General features: G+C 36.8%; 2 protein-coding genes and 1 non-coding gene across 3 annotated transcripts; all 3 read right to left on the bottom strand.

Moving 5' to 3' along the window:
• Positions 1 to 77: 77 nt before the first annotated feature.
• Positions 78 to 2,488, bottom strand: LOC146136891 (uncharacterized). Its single transcript, XM_083395896.1, has 4 exons — positions 2,228 to 2,488; positions 1,741 to 1,888; positions 720 to 826; positions 78 to 355 (listed from the first exon to the last, which is right to left on the bottom strand). The coding sequence occupies exons 1-4, from the start codon at positions 2,477 to 2,479 to the stop codon at positions 107 to 109; spliced, it is 756 nt and encodes a 251-aa protein (XP_083252022.1). The 5' UTR covers positions 2,480 to 2,488; the 3' UTR covers positions 78 to 106.
• Positions 2,489 to 10,803: 8,315 nt separating this feature from the next.
• On the bottom strand, positions 10,804 to 14,386 carry LOC146136889 (uncharacterized). Its single transcript, XM_083395916.1, has 4 exons — positions 14,108 to 14,386; positions 13,215 to 13,362; positions 11,896 to 12,002; positions 10,804 to 11,092 (listed from the first exon to the last, which is right to left on the bottom strand). The coding sequence occupies exons 1-4, from the start codon at positions 14,357 to 14,359 to the stop codon at positions 10,859 to 10,861; spliced, it is 741 nt and encodes a 246-aa protein (XP_083252042.1). The 5' UTR covers positions 14,360 to 14,386; the 3' UTR covers positions 10,804 to 10,858.
• Positions 11,675 to 11,749, bottom strand: Trnaa-ggc (transfer RNA alanine (anticodon GGC)). Its single transcript has one exon. It is a non-coding gene; the product is annotated as a tRNA-Ala (tRNA).
• Positions 14,387 to 16,141: the final 1,755 nt, after the last annotated feature.

The following is a 16,141-nucleotide window of genomic DNA, read 5'->3' as shown; positions in this document are numbered from 1 at the left end:
CCGTTTGCTGTTATAGTGCGGGTAGGGCAGCAAAACGGCCAACATTTAATAGGCACTCCGCTATGGAAAGTTTTTAAATATGTTCACAACATTTATTAAAAAATATCTAAAAACATAATTGAATAATATAGTAAACAAGAAACGCACAAATGGCCATCAACAACGGAACGGTTATAACCAACTCTTTACGTAATTGATTAAACATTTTAGAATCGTTTATAGATTCAGTGACAATCGACCCTTTCTTGTTGAGATGGGGGAACGGTTCATCGGGCACAGGCACCCCCAAAAACTCGCACAGTGGCCCCCAACCGTCTCTGGGCTGAAAAAACAGCGTCTGGTGTTTCGGAGCAATCTGGACAGCAAATACAGTAAAAGGATTAGGATATAATTTACCATATGTAACTGGTCATTAAAGACAACGCCGATTTTCCGTTAAAAAGGTATGTTAACAACACAAATCAAGATGGTCAAGATGGTTTGGGTTTTCTGTTGCGGTTTTGACAGATTAAAATATAACAATTAGGCGCTTTCTTGCCGAATGTGGTGTGGATTTGTTATTTTCAATTTAACTTACAAGTCTCCGTTCAAACACCAGCGGCAGCTTTAAAAACGACAGATTGTCTAAAAGTTACAAGATCAAATGTAAAACTTGGAAATTCTGGTTCAAAATGCTTAGTGTATAACGCCCGTCCAGCTAATTGACGATCATCTCATACCTGCCGCACTCTGGTATTGTGTTCCCTGTAACGCATTGTTGCAACCTCCAGATTAGCGATTTGCCTTGTAAAAATACTCTGTTCGGGCAAGGAAACTGCAACCCTCACTGTAAAAAGGTGGAAGATTATAAAGGCATTCCGACCAGTTGGATCAATTGTAATTTGTAATTGTTATTGATGTAATTAATTACAGGTTTTAATATAATTGTAATTGACGCATTTTCATTCTGTGTAATTTTAATTATAATTGTAATTTGCTAAAATTTTGGCTCAGTACAACGTTATTGAGAAAATTCAAGTTTCAATGCCGAAAATTGAAATTGATAAAATTAATTACAGTTTTTAATATATAGTAATTGTAATTGAACTGAAATAATGTAATTGATCCGTCTGTGATTTCGACCAGCAAGATTTCGTTTGATTTATGACACAGGCAACGAAGCGTTAATGTAGACTTTGTCCCTGAAAGCTGTTTAGTCTCATCATCACGAGTCTTTTATAATGAAGGGCTAGGCAAACAGCGCATTTACAAATTAAGCTCTGCAAATAGAACGCCGATCGTGTACTAACGAGATTGCGTTATAGAAATACTGGGTTATCTATAACATAGTGGGTTAAATTTATTGCGTGATTGAATTACACACTATATAAAAGCTCGGAACTGTTTGCCTCTGTTTCCGAAAAATGATACTCAGCGTGTTTTTCACATAAAAAGCTTTGTAAATACATTAACTTTGGCCCTAAAAAACAATTAACAATACAGCCTTCCAATTTAAATTTAATCGGTCCTGGGTTGTCAAATGAATAGTGAAAATCATACTAACATTACTAAATAAACTGATGAAAACAAAAGCTTTCGCATAATTTCCTGTATATAGAATTCAGAGTCCCCCCCAAAACGATAAGAAAGTTACCAAAATTTTGCACATTCTAGAAAAGCATAATACAAAGGTCACCAACAACCTCCTTTGGTCTGAGTTGCCCATAACCAAATAACTCGGTGATGTTTTTAATATCATACATGTGGCACCGATGAAGTTCAACATTCTGCATCCTGTTGGCGTAATCAGTGCAAGCAGGTGGGCGAAAGGTTGCTGATTCATAAGGGTGACGTGGTTCTTATAACTTCTTGTCCAATCTTCGTCGCTGGCTCGTTCGCAATGAATTATCTGCAAGCAAAATAGAAGAACGATGTTGTGATGTTTTTCAATACTAATGTCCGATACTCAGGGTGTTTTGGTGTCCATCCAGTAAACATACTGAATTATGCATTATAGTCCTGTTATACAATCCAACTAAGCATTTTGCCATCTAAGTTGTTTTTTCAGGATAAAGTATTTTAATATTCAAATCTATCCACGCATCTTTCAGCTTAGAAAACTTCTCGTTTGTAATGTTGATAAAACCCTTATCAACATCTGAAAAAATGGAATCCCAAGTAGAGCAAAGCCATTAATAGTAGACCCCATATGCAATATGCATCATTTACGTTCCGAAAAAAGGTCTACCTTAGCTTCGGGAAAAGCCTTGTGGATTTCCTCCCAAAGTTTAGCCGAAGGTAGATCGGTGACCGCATCGACGTCCTTAAACATTTCGCGAAATTCTTCAGTCGTGCAACCTTCGTTTAGCGCTTTCAGCAGCTGGTCTCCCAAGTAAAACATCTGCTCATCTATATGGTATGTCTTGAAGCCGAGAATCGTAAGTGCTTGGTGTAACGATTTTGTTCCCGTTTTCATAAAGCCACTTCCTATGACTTTCATTTTGAAGTACTTAAACACTATAGAAACGCAACGAGAGTGCGCATAACAGGTTAGCTTATAAACAGGACCCGTCAAAATTGGCCGAGTCGCGAACAAAAGAATATGCCATGCGGCGTGTTACAGAATTGTTGAAACCAGTCTACCATCTTCACCTTTTTACCAGACAAATGGAAATCCCAATAATTTTTGTTTTACAATCAACCCTTTTTTGGCAAAAGCCAAAATATGTCTGAAAGACCTATTTCCTTGTCTCCTATCTCCAAACTTGTATAATCGCTTCAAGGATAAACTAACAACAATTGGTTGATTTTATTAGATATATCCTTCGCAGGGACTGCAATTGTTAATATTGCTTTGATTTGTAGAATTTACGTTTATCTGTTATTTGTTTATTGTTTATGTATAAGACGCTAACATTGGAGCAACACAAGAACAATTAGCTCACCAGGAGCGACTACACATCAAATCTAACCTTAAACTCTAAGTAAACTGGTAATATGTACTGACATTCTGGTGGTGAATTAAAGAAGATACTTTACACAGCTTGCGCGGCGTAAGACATAGAATAGACAATACATGAATATAGACATGGGTTTTCTTCGGAACCTCAAAAAACTAACGAAACCAACGTTTTGCTATATTCGACTTTTCCAAAGGTCAGTGAAAAACACGTAAGGTTCATCGAGTCAGCTGACCCCGGATAAGGAGCTCAAATATATCGGCTTGGCGGCTTATCTTATTCAGTATTATGCTTTCTTATTCCTGTCAACTGCATGAATAACCAAGTACTGTTTTACTAAGTTCTACCCTACGATGCAGTCAATAGATAACTAGTCTGCAGCATCTTTTATTAGACTTTGGATCTTTCTAAAATTTAATTGTCTGTGTACTATCCTAAAAACAGCATAGAGTTAAGTCATACAGACTACAGAGTTCACAGAATGCCTACCAACCGGCGCTTGCTTTCTTTCTTTTCGTCACGCTTTGTTGCCTCCTATACTTCGTGAATTTTTTCGCCTTCTGCGCTGTACACAATATAGCTAAAAAAAATTAAATTAACTTCGTTGATAACTTAAGTCAAGGTGACCTAAAAAATGTTGACAAATTTCTACCATAAAACTCCTTTTTTGACATACGAAGAATGCATTAATTTAAACAACGCATTGCTGTATAAAGCAGGGCTTTTCAAACGTGGGGTCAAGGAATATAATAAACAATTTGCGTTTGTCGCACGTGCGCAGTAAATCGCTTTCTAGACCAGTTTTGTCATTTTTCTAGAGCGGTTTCGTCAAGTTGCTATTCGCTCTGGATAACTTGGCTATGGCTCAGTAGTTATGATATAGAATACTACTAATAATTAGTATTCAATGCTTGTAGTACTATACCATTGATGTTGTTAAAATAGTTAAGACGTCACATAAATATTTTTTTCTAAATTTTAAGTTCCAGATGTTATTAGAATCTAGTACAGTAGTTCTCAACCTTTGTATGCATCTGAGCCAAATTTGAATAATCGATTTTAAAAAAGAACCACAAAATATCAAGCAGTTTATTACAAATATATTGTAAATAAACAACCAACATCAAAGAAGGCAAAATGTTTCTCTTCCAATTTACTTTGAAGCGTCATATTTTCTTGCTAAAGAAGACAAGCTTTCTTCGAAAGTTGTTTTGGCATAGCGGTATGTTATGCGCAGGGGTGGATCCAGTATTTTTGTTTAGGGGGCATGAACATTTTCATGTATGACGTCACAAAATTACTTCATCCAACAATTAATCTAAAAACACCTACGAGGAAATATCTGGCGGTAAATATCTAGAACAGCTGTTCTTAACCGGGGGGCGCGAGCCATACTTCAGAATTAAATTTTTTTACAGTGATTTTAATGGTTTTATTCGGGTTGGGCACCAACTCCTACAGATGTACAAACTCTGTTTTTTGTCAACTTCAACATTAAAACTGCAAAAAAAACGGAATAAGTCCTAAATGGCCCAAATAACGTCTGAAACTGTAGGAGAGGGTACGGGACGATCGCGGGCCGTCGGCCAGGCATCGGCCGTTTAGGTGTCGGCGTTTGAGCTTTTAGGTGTCGGCATTTTTTTTACAAGATAATAATATAGCGAACTTGTTTTAAACTGTATTATTATCTCCTGCTCTGATCTTGATAATTTTAATATAAGTAAGCGACCAGTCTAGGTTAAAATTCGTTGTATTCGCAACAGTGTCGTTTGGTTTATGTCGAGCCTGTTTATTTTTCAGGTTTGGAGACTCAGTCGCCTTGGTAACATTCGTTGCCATGGTACCAGAGCTTGTCTTGTGTTTCCATGGAAACAGTCGCTCAGTCCAATCACGAAATGTGCAGACTATCGCCAACGTGTTGATGATCATGTCCAAATTGTAGAGAAGCCAGGAGAGTGATGGTCGTTGCTGTTCGGCGAAAGAATCGAACAGCGATGAACCAAAGCCAAGTATGACGTCAGATATGACGCAGACGCTCGTGCTGACGCAGAGGCGCGTAACAACGTTCTGCATTAATAATATATACAGTTTGTTTGTTTTAATCAGGGTCAATTTTTTAAGGTATGTTGTCCGAAAAGCGGAAAAGCTATAGGTAGTTGCTGTCATTGAAACTTTAAATCACTGAAATGTTTAAAATTTTGAATTTTAAAACACACGTATTGTCAAAATAGTGCAAAATGTATTTATTTTTGGTTTTCTATTAAGCTTCTTCCACTGTTACATAGCTAAAATAAATAGAGGCTGTAGAATAGAGCCTTTGAAAAAAAAGTAATTTATGTCGAAAACAGATTTTTCTTCTGTCACCTATATTTAATTTCGGTACTTTTATTAAATTTTAGGGGCAACTTTTCTCCAATGAATAAACCGATATTCTAATAATCAATAATACAATCTATTTTTGATGTAACCAGGAGTTAATGCAGAATAATTTCCTGCCGGAAGGCCTGAAGACTTTCAAAAAGGTTAAACCATAGCAAGCCATAACATCAAGTAAATTTGTAGAAAAGTTAAGATTATCGTTTTAATGTAGTGCACAAATGTCCAACTTAAATCAAATTTCAAATAAATTCTAGAAGATGACCGGTGGCTGGGTAAAAAATAATTTACAAAAAAAATTTAGGAAATATTTAAATATTTTTTTACCGGTTCGGCATACCTAATATATTACAGAAACTCCTTTACGATCCCTTATTTGGACCTACTTTTATCACTGGATGTACTTTATTATATTTTTTGCCAGATTGGATCGAATTCGGTTGAAACATTTCGAAGTTTTTCCCACTACAGAAATCGAAATTCTAGCAACAATTTTACCTCAATGAAACCTGAACATACATATGTGTGTTTACAACTGAAATCTAGCCCTTCTGAAGCTGCTTTTTGACCAACGATTACGGCTTACATATCAATAGTACACCGAAAGAAAAAAAGTATATAACAATTTTACCTGTATTTTGCTGCTACCGTCTTTAATGGTTCCTTTACTGCAACAGCAGCTCTTAGCGATTCCGTAATGACGGAAGAGTGGACAAAGCATAAGGCCCAGAAGTGCGCATTGTATTGTCACCAGCCCACCAAAACATGCCCCCACGATTCCGACGCGCAAAGACCCGTGCGCCGTGACGATCGTGCACCCTAACGGTGACGTCACAAGTTTGAGTACCACGAATACGAGTGACGTCAGGACAACCATGGCAACTGTAAGCCCGACCAAGACGGCGACATTGAGAACTCGGTAGCAAGGCGTTAGGAGGTACCGAAGTACGACATCTTTGTAAAGGTTCCTTTGTCGAGTCCACAGCATGCAGTACACCGCCAGCAGGTTTAGGCTGTTCAGCGAAAAATTCAGAAACATGAATGTCTGACAGACTGCGTCGCTCTGTGTACTAAAACTCAGCTCAATTTGTAAGGAGGCATTTCTAAGCAGCGAAAATACCGCCGCCAGAATGCACATCGGGTTTTTGCCGAAACACGAAGTCCACTGTTTCTCGAAACATTACGAGAACCACAAATCTCGAACATTACGAGAACCACAACAAGGTAAAGTGATGAAGCGGTCAGTGCAGCCCACGCGGCTTGCTCGAGAAACTTTCGCCATGGTTCTGTTGAATTAAACGTCGCTAACTGGCTGTTGTTCATTTTCCTATACAGATTGTAACTTTTATTCAAATATCCAACATTCCTAAAAGTACTAGACTTTTAAGTTATGGTAAAATCATCATCAATGAAATAACAACAATTTCCAATTAATAAGTTATTTGCAGTGTAATTGCAATCAAAACTGTCGCTGCTTTTAGTTTTAAGATAAAGCCTACCCTTAAAATTTAAATCTATTACTGAATAGTACTAAAGTACAGTAAATAGGGATGTCTGATAATATCGGATCGGCGTCAATAGCCTTATCAAGCGGTAGTATCGATACTTCTACGATATAAGGGTCAATAGAAACTTAAGCCTTGATAAGCAATGCTATAACAGCAATTTCCACATTGAAAAGTATTTTTGCCTTTGAATGGTTTCATTGGATCTCGCTCGCTTGTTTGGAGATAGTAGATACGCCATTTGGTTTGGATCAGATCGTGATATTTTATGTAAACCATCTGGTATCGCTACCAGAGTAAAACGACAAGTAACATCGGACACGAATAATATAGCCTTTTTAAACACCGTTATTAACTAACCTTATTGAAAAAGAATTGCGACAAAACCATATGAAAACCATTCAAGTCTTAATATAAGCCAATAACTTGTTTCGCATGTCTGCATGGTTCTATAGCAAACCTGGGCAACATACGGCCCGCCAAGCAGTTTAATCCGGCCCGCGGCTTATTTTTATTAAAATACATAGGCTAACTGAAAACAAGGGCGAGTTTCTACATGTTTGGTTGTATCGTAAACATTTTTGTCAGGGACGGATCTAGTCATGACCCCGCCAAATTTGATTTTTAGCTTGTTTTAAAAACTAAAACGGAAATTGTTTTCGCGCTTAGCGCGAATCTCTTCTGTCTTTCTCGTAGGTTCTACGCGATTTTTGGCAACTCTACAGGCAAATAGCGTCCTCTGCACTGTGACACTCTCTCCAATGAAAGTTTAACAAACTTAGCCTAATATTTGTATATTTTTGCGCGTCGAAGTATTTCGTCTTTAAAATATGAACGAAATAGCGACCGTTTTCCAAACCTTCTAAATCTAAATTAAAGTTTGCATTTTAAAACAAATATAATCGCAATTTTTTCGCGTTTCGCGTGACGTATTGTGGCTTTTTAAAATTTATTTAAATCGCCCATTTATGCACAACTCCAAACATAATAACAAATTCGTTAGCTTAGTTGTTTTACTGAATACCGTCAGTGTATGACGTCACATTGCGTGTAATTGAGATCCTCTTTTTTGACCCGGCCCGCCACAACATTTTAAAATTCTCATGCGGCCCGCGGTTAAAAATAATTGCCCACCCCTGTTCTATAGTCTTTACTGTACTCTTTTTATCCTGTATTCCTGAGAATGGTGGAAACAAACAACTACTGTTAACTATATAGCAACCGGCCAAGTATATTCTGACTCTAAATCAAGCGACGCGATACATTTTGTAAACCCCGGGAAAAAAATTGCTTTTTATTCTGAAATCCTAGATTATTGACCTTCTCGCCTTTTCGAAACCGATAGCCTATTAGAGTTGATGGGGAATTTCTGAAACTAAAATTATCGCGTTAAGAGTGTCTGGAAAAGCAAGTGACATGTGACTTCAAGTGAAGAGCTCCATTATTAGGACTGTTACTTTTGTCCTAAAAACTAACATAAAAACATTTTCCTTATTATTTAAGACAAAACTATTTAACAAATATGTTAATCTAAACCAAGGTGTAACAAATTACCGCCGGTGAGTTCAATTCGTTCCGCCAGTTTAATTAACTCTTTTGGTCCGCAGCATACTTCCTAAAATTAAGATTTGTAGTTTATTAACAAGAATATTTCTCTGGTGCAAAACTTAGCTATATTTTGTTGAAAAAAAATTGCCAGTTTCATAGGACTTACTAAATATATTGATAAATAAAATTGTGATTCCTTTCTGCAATTTGCAATACAATCCTATGGTATAGGTTTTACATTGGTACTTGCTAAGGAATTTTTTAAGATACGTTACACTGCCAAATGGTCTTTACTTGAGCATGTTGAATCTATTAATTAAAACAGTTAATATGATCTTTTTAAACTACACCACTATTCCAGCTTGTTTCATTAAAAAAAACATTGCGGCCGTTAATGCTATAATCAATTCATTTTAGACATAAGTTTTGTTATACGCTATTATTAACTTGAATTTCTAAAAATGGTGAAAACAACGATGTGGAATACTTTCTAAATCTTGAGGTAAAAATGGCGGCGTACCTTGAAATCCTATAATGTCAAGCGTAACGCTTTTTTCAAAATAGTGTTGAGTTGTGGGGGAACTACAGAGCCTAAATTTATCCCTTAAGCGTGAACATATTTACAGTTAACAACACGTGCCCAAACTACAGTGCCTTATGTGGAGATTTTAAAATGTTTAGGATATTAAAAAAATAAATTTCGCTGTAGACCACTTTTAGGTTTAGTACTTTGGCTTATGATTAAAACACACAGTAGTGAACAAAATTAAATTTATGTTTTATGCGTTTTGCTTTGTCAGTCGAGATTGATAACGACTGCTGCATTAAACATGTTTTTATAACGTTTTTGCTAAGCAGACCAATCGTAAAATATAACGCCTTATATCGCCAATTTGGGAAATTTGGTTTTACAGCATAGTTGTTGTTGTTGTTGTTGTTTTTGTTTTTTTCGAGTACGTATTCTTAAATCGGTTGTATGCGATTTAAAATTATAAATGGCGAAACTACAATATTGTTGACGGGTGGAAATTGTTTTTAAGACACAGAAACTGAGTGAAAAATAACACCCATAAAACTATAGTTGCTTTTCTGCGTTATGCTATAAATCTTTGGGCATGTTTCGAATGCGAAAAAAATAAGGAAAGCGACAACTCCAATGCTTGATTCGATTTATTTTAAACCATTTAAGCGCAATAGATTGAATAATTTCCAGCAAATAGTCTCTGTATTATATTATGGGTTATTGATTGTTTCAGGCCTAGGGTCTGCGTAAGAACCTAGAATAGGTCAGCAACTGCGTTTATACTCTTTGATAAATTTACAGTTAAGTTTTAATTTGTAATTTAAATATGGTTAACGATGCATGTCGTTAAGAAATTTAAATGTTTGTATATTTGTTTTTCGTGTGACTGGTTTTGGCACGTCGGCTTTTCGTTTCTCATGTTGCATTTTTGCCAAAGGCGATCCATAGAAAAGGCCACTACAGTTTCCCGTAAGCACTATAGGGCAATATTTCGTAAGTCCCCTATGCGACCGTTCAAAAGAACAACTGCTTAAGGAGGAGGTTCTAAATTTTCGGGGCTTCATCTATAAAAATGATACTTTTTTCTGAATTTGTTGTAGGCAACCTCTGCAACCTGCTTATCATACTTTAAATACTCAAAAAAAAGCTTCGTTTTTTTCGGTTAATCCCCATAACTCCAAAAGCCAAGCCCAAAGCAGCTTTTCCAAAGTCAAGCCCAAGCAGCTTTCCATCAGAATAATTTGGTGAACCTGAAGTTATCGCAGACAAAGCTTCAACTTGGGTGCCCAGTCTTGTTTTAGTGAGCTTATCGTCCTAATGGAGAGAAATGAAATTGGGTGGATTTCCTGAAACCTTGGAAAATATGTCTTGAGATATTTGTAATATTTTTGCAATTCTGGATCTGCATTTTCTAGACCGATATAAAAGAAAATCATTGGGTTTGTTGCCACTGTAAGTTTTAACAAATGCAGCCATTATCATTGTGGCAGTGTTGTCAACCCGTCTAAAACTTGGCAAACATGAGTATTTTCTATCAATTTTTTAGGAGCATTTAATGTTACAAAATCAGGGTTCCAAAGAAACATTGCTTGATGTGTCTTCTTGTGGTGATAACTCTGAACTCACACATAATAAAGATGATTCAGCACTGCTTGAACTGTTATTGGTGTACTCCATTTGTTTGTGGCTCTTCTGTAGTTGCAACTTTAATATTTTGTCACTACCACTTATTGTTGCTGTTTGCAAGTTTTTTTGGATCCTCTTAAAATGCTATATCCTCTGTTTTTTTTACTAGAAAGAAATATGTTGTTATTTATTTCAATAATTGCATTTGGTACGCGAATAGCCCAGAGTTTGCATAAGGCTGCTTGGAATGATGTTGTTTTTCCACCAAAATCATTTGGGCGAAATTTGTATTTTTTAAAACATCAAAGTTTAATCATGAAGCGAAACGGTTCAAAAAAGAATCACAACAAATAGTAAACAAGTAATGCACATAACACTGTCAGCGATGGAACGGCAATACTCATTTCTCTGCGTAACCGTTTAAACAGTTGGGAATTGGCCATGTCTTTACTAACTGAGCCTTTCTTGTTGAGGTGTGGAAATGGTTCTTGGGGTACAGCAACTTCTAAAAACTCGCAGAGAGGTTCCCAACCGTCTTTGGGGTCGAAGAAGAGCGTTTTATTCTTCGGAGCGATCTGAAAATTTGTTAAAATATTCCACCTCCTTTTTTGTAAAATAACACAACTTAACAAGTAAACGTGAAAACCTACTTGAGATGACCTCATGCAAATATTCAATTTTTATTAGGTCAAAGTCCAATAAATGTAAAGGCGCTGTAGCGCTTGTTTTTAATCGTTTTTCGTTTAATTATTTTTTACTGATACACTCAGATTACATTTGACCTAACTTAAGAATTGAACAAATTACGCATTGAAATGCGAACAATTACGCATTGAAATGATACATATCAAAAATACACCATTTATATGAAATTACCAGAGTCAAATAGCAGTAAAAGGAATTGACAGATTGTCAACGCAGAATATGTGTTTTCGGGAATTTTAAAATAATAGGATGATTATACTTTCAGTTTGCTAATTTGTTCATTGAAGGTCTATGGTTGCAAGTTTTCGTACAAAATTGTAACGCGGCTCTCTAACGTAACTTGTTGTTATGAAATTAATTCTAAGCTGGCCGAATCAATACACCGAAAGCCATCGCAGACTCACCGAATCTGTTGATCTATGATGCAAGCAGAGCAGACTAGAAAAACAACTAGCCTGCAGTGAGGTTCGAACTCACGACCTCCGGTCAAGCCGGGACCGTCGCTCTACCAACTGAGCTATGCAGGCTCAGAAGGGAACGAGTCGAGAAACAACCATGCGCCAATGCTTGCTCAATCTGTTAGTACAAGCAACCTCATAGAAGGGGATCTACAGTGCCATAGCATTTATTGGCCGAATCAATTGCGTATATCTGTTTATAATACTCATCTTACCTGGCGCACTCTGGAATTATGTTCCCGGTATCTCATCGTGGCCACCTGGAGATTAGGAGGTGTACCTGAAAACAAGCTTGGTTCCGGCGCGGAAACGGCCACTCGCACTGAAAAAAAAATGGCCCGATGGTAAAAGTTATCTATCCGGCCAAAATGCTTATGATGCGGTCGCCATTTTTATGTGCAATTAAGTGCAATGGTTATTTGATTAGTGAACAAGCGTTTGAGCGTCGCGACGAAGCCAAGACTATTTACAAACGGCGCACATGCACCTCGAGAAGGTCAACTGTGGAGATTTCAACAGCATTAGAAACAAAAAAAAGACAACTTTAGAAGTATGAATTGTGACTTTTTTCATGTTTAGTGATTAAGGATGTTCGATAATATCGGATCGGAGCCGATACCTGATGCCAAGTGGTAATATCGGTCTTCGTTCGATAGTAGGATAGTATCGATGCCAGTCCGATACAAATAAATATAGGAATCTCAGCGAGGATTCGAAATTCAATGCGGTATTTTTATCTTTAAAAGGAATTTTTTTAAAAATTAATAGGTTAACAGCTGTAACTAAACATTGCAAACTAATCTGGAAAAAATAACTCCATACGTTCTAATTTCATCTTTTTTAACGTCGTTTGTTGTTGGATCGATAAGCGATACTTTTTGTCCAAAATATCGGGTATCGGTAACGGAGTAAAATGTCAAGTATCGGAAATCCCTGCATGATTTTATATCAGCTGAGGCAGTTTAACGGATACAAGACAACGAATCTTAAACCAGGGGTTCTTAAACTGGGGTCCATGGACCCCTTGGGGATCCATGAACTAGTTTAAGAGGGTCCATGAAGGCCTAATTAAAGAACTAGTGTATACTTAAAGTAATTAATTTTTAAAAGAAAACACTTTAATTAAAAATTAAACGGTTTTGCACTGAATGTATAGTTAGACTCCATTTAACTTTCACATTTTTCGGACCGAAATAAACAGAGTTATGAAATTTATTTGTATTGTGACGTCATTTTTGAGAATTTCTTGCCTACCGGGATCCATGCAAAGCAAAAAAATATTTTAGGGGTCCGCGGTAAAAAAAGTTTAAGAACCCCTGTCTTAAACAGATAAGAACAAATGACATTTTTTTCCGAGTTTTTAGTATGGCTAAAGGGGTTTGACTTAAAAAGCAAGATGTTATGCGTTAAAGACCGAAAATAGACAGGTAAACAATTGTGGGATGTGGCTTTTACAAATTCTATATGCAGCTGGTCTACATTGTTTTTCTATGCATCAATCGCCCTAATGGATGTTAATTTATTGATTACTTACATGTAGCACCGATAAAGTTTCTCAATCTCCATCCTGCGGGTGTAATAAGCGTAAGCAGCTGGAAAAATCTTTTTTCTCTAAAAGAGTTGATATGGTTCTCGAAACTTCTTGTCCACTCCTCGTCAGTTGCTCGCTCGCAGTGGATTATCTGCAAAGAAAAAAGAGAAGATTATCCATATTTGTTCGGTTAGCAGTCTTTAGGATGTGGTTGTTAATGAAACTGTGTAATCTAATGTATAGTCGGAGTAATATTTCGTATCCGTATCGGCGTTCGTTTAAATAATAAAAACACAATTTTAAATCAACTCGTAATTTGAATGATCATATTCGCCATATACTTTGTTAACGTCAGGACTGTGAAGTCGGTTAAAAATGACTAGAGTACGACTCCGGCCAAATGAATCGGTTACACCGAGCCATAAGTCCGGCTCCGACTGTACACCTGATTTTCAACCATTTACAAAACTAAAATAAGGTGGATATTCGGCAAACCACTCCTACGGGTGTCGTATAATTCATTTCTCCACAATAGGTGCTTTATATTCTACCACGTGCTATTTCATCTTTCATATTTTTTTCCTTCACGTGCTATTTCACAATTTATTTTTCAGCCTCAATAATTTCGAAACTTGGTACTGCGCATGCGCACGTCGGACTCGGGTAGTTTTACGCAGTCTAACTTAAGTACCGAATCTGAATCCAGCAAAATAAACGGACTCCTTGGAGACCCGAGTCCGAACCCCACACCCCTGGTTAGCGTGCCACCAGTAATAATGACATATTAAAGCCAGTTACCTTTTATTTTTTGAAAACCTTGATCTTCGCAATCAAAGTACAAGTTATACAAAACAGATTTCTCTTGGACAAAAAAAGAAAAAAATCTCCAGGTATACCTTGGCGTCGGGAAAAGCTTCGTGAATTTGCTCCCAAAGTTTGGCCGAAGGTAGATCGGTGATCGCATCAACGTCCTTAAACATTTCGCGAAACTCTTCGGTCGTGCAACCTTCGTTTAGCGCTTTCAGCAGCTGGTCTCCCAAGTAAAACATCTGCTCATCTATATGGTATGTCTTGTAGCCGAGAATCGTTAGCGCACGGCTTAACGACTTTGTTCCCGTTTTCATAAAGCCACTTCCAATAACTTTCATCTTAAATCAGCTCTAAGTTTCCTAGAAAGAACACTCTAAAACCTACAAGTAATAACGTGTATAGTTTTTCTTTTAAAAATGCAGATAGTATTGTACAGACAGTCAGATTTCGAGTGTGCAAGGATCCATTTAGGCTTTTATCAAACCCTATCCAACGCAATAATCTTAAATTTTAATTTTTCTCTCGGTATTCTGTTTAGTCGAGTTTCACAATATGAGTAGCCCAGGCCCGGATTCAGGAATTTTCTTTTTGGGGGGAGTAGGGGACATAACAGTTATTTTCATACGTGACGTCACAAATTTACATTTTAACGTGACGTCATAAAGCAGTAACCTTAAAAGCGTCGACAGTTTGTTTATTTTGTTTAAGTTTAACGTTGCCGAGGTGTTACTGTTACGCCAAAACTACAGCTTAAAAGACCTGCCGAATGCCAAGCGCTACACGGAGTGTCGATACTGTAATAATATTAACGAACTGTAAGTACAACAATAAAATACGTAAATCAATAAAAAGCGTCCAACGTCTAAAAAGGGGCTGGAACGTAAATTGCAAAAGTCTCCAAATGATGTTCAAGCTCTCCCAAAGCCCGACTGCCTTCATTGGTTTTCGGTTTCTCGTATCACCATAACGAAGGGAAAAAATGGTGTAAGTGTCAAGTGTAACTAATTATCAGGTGACTTAAATGGATAAAGGTCAATTTTCCTCGCATTATGTACTCCGCCATTTATATGATATGATCCATTGTAATGTGCTCGATTTCTATTAGTCGTTTAAAAAGTATTTTATTTTTAGTTGTTTCCGATCGCAAGTAAACTTAAGCTGTTAGAGTTGCATTATGATAATATTAGGCGGCATGTTTTGGTATTAGGCGGCATGTTTTGGTATTAGGCAGCATGTTTTGGTTTTAGGCGGCATGTTTCGGCCAAGTATTGCAGGGTAAACGCACTGCGTGGCGTTTGGGCTTCAACGACCTATTAACGTGGCACGAGTTTACCGCAGGGAGCAAGAAGTTTCCTCGGGCTACTTGTATTACGACGTCACATTATGACTTAATTGCATGACTTCGTTTCTGACGAAAATGTCCAATCCCCCCTGACCCCGCAATAAAAATCGAAATTCGTTCTTGATTACCGGGGCGTACATATACACGTTGATTTGGCTTATATCAAATAAATTTGAACTTACTAATGTTTAGTCATATTTGTGTTTTGTTCCCTTCAAGCTTGCAAAAAGTTTACAAAAGAGAATGAGTTCACCAAAGCTTCGCTGTTAAACTTTTGCTTGATATCTGTTCCGCGTGAAAAAAGTTTGAGAAACACTAGTTTAGGTCGCTATAGCAATCTTGAGTTAGACATCTACATTTCCTTATTGATGGCCATACTCAAAAATGTCTGTTTTTTGTCTGACAGTTGGCAGTGTTGTAATGACTTAAGTCAATGACTTGACTTAAGTGCACTTAAGTCAGTGTTTTTAAATGATTTGACTTGACTTAAGTCTTTCGGACAAATGACTTAACTTGACTTAAGTCTTTTAAACAAATGACTTGGGTTGAAATAAAGCATTTCTTGAAGTATTTTTTCAAATAAAGTCCAAATTTTTGCACAAAAAACAAATTGCTTGCTCTATGTTCCCTTTTTCTTATTTTTTAGTTCAGTTATTGTTCATAATCATACGAGTTAAAATTCTAATGGGTTTAACGTGTTATTTTTATGACAAGGACATGACTTGAAGTTGATTTGCTCTAATTATGCCTTGACTGGGACTTGACTTGCGCAACTGAT

This window comes from Ascidiella aspersa, chromosome 8 (genome assembly GCF_963924565.1).
Source record: "Ascidiella aspersa chromosome 8, kaAscAspe10.2, whole genome shotgun sequence".
Taxonomy (NCBI): Eukaryota; Metazoa; Chordata; class Ascidiacea; order Phlebobranchia; family Ascidiidae; genus Ascidiella; species Ascidiella aspersa.
Note: the sequence above shows the minus strand (reverse complement) of the source record. Positions and strands in the feature narration are given on the sequence as shown.

Bases quoted from the DNA above. Each gene is read 5' to 3' on its own strand.
- LOC146136889 (XM_083395916.1), bottom strand. From the start codon at position 14,359: ATGAAAGTTATTGGAAGTGGCTTTATGAAAACGGGAACAAAGTCGTTA. The intron at 12,003-13,214 runs GTAAGTAATCAA...TTTTTTTTTCAG, and splicing joins AAACTTTATCGGTGCTACAT to TGCGAGTGGCCGTTTCCGCG. The intron at 11,093-11,895 runs GTAAGATGAGTA...ACAAATTTTCAG, and splicing joins ATAATTCCAGAGTGCGCCAG to ATCGCTCCGAAGAATAAAAC.
- LOC146136891 (XM_083395896.1), bottom strand. From the start codon at position 2,479: ATGAAAGTCATAGGAAGTGGCTTTATGAAAACGGGAACAAAATCGTTA. The intron at 1,889-2,227 runs GTAGACCTTTTT...TTTTGCTTGCAG, and splicing joins AGGCTTTTCCCGAAGCTAAG to ATAATTCATTGCGAACGAGC. The intron at 356-719 runs GTATGAGATGAT...TTTGCTGTCCAG, and splicing joins ACAATACCAGAGTGCGGCAG to ATTGCTCCGAAACACCAGAC.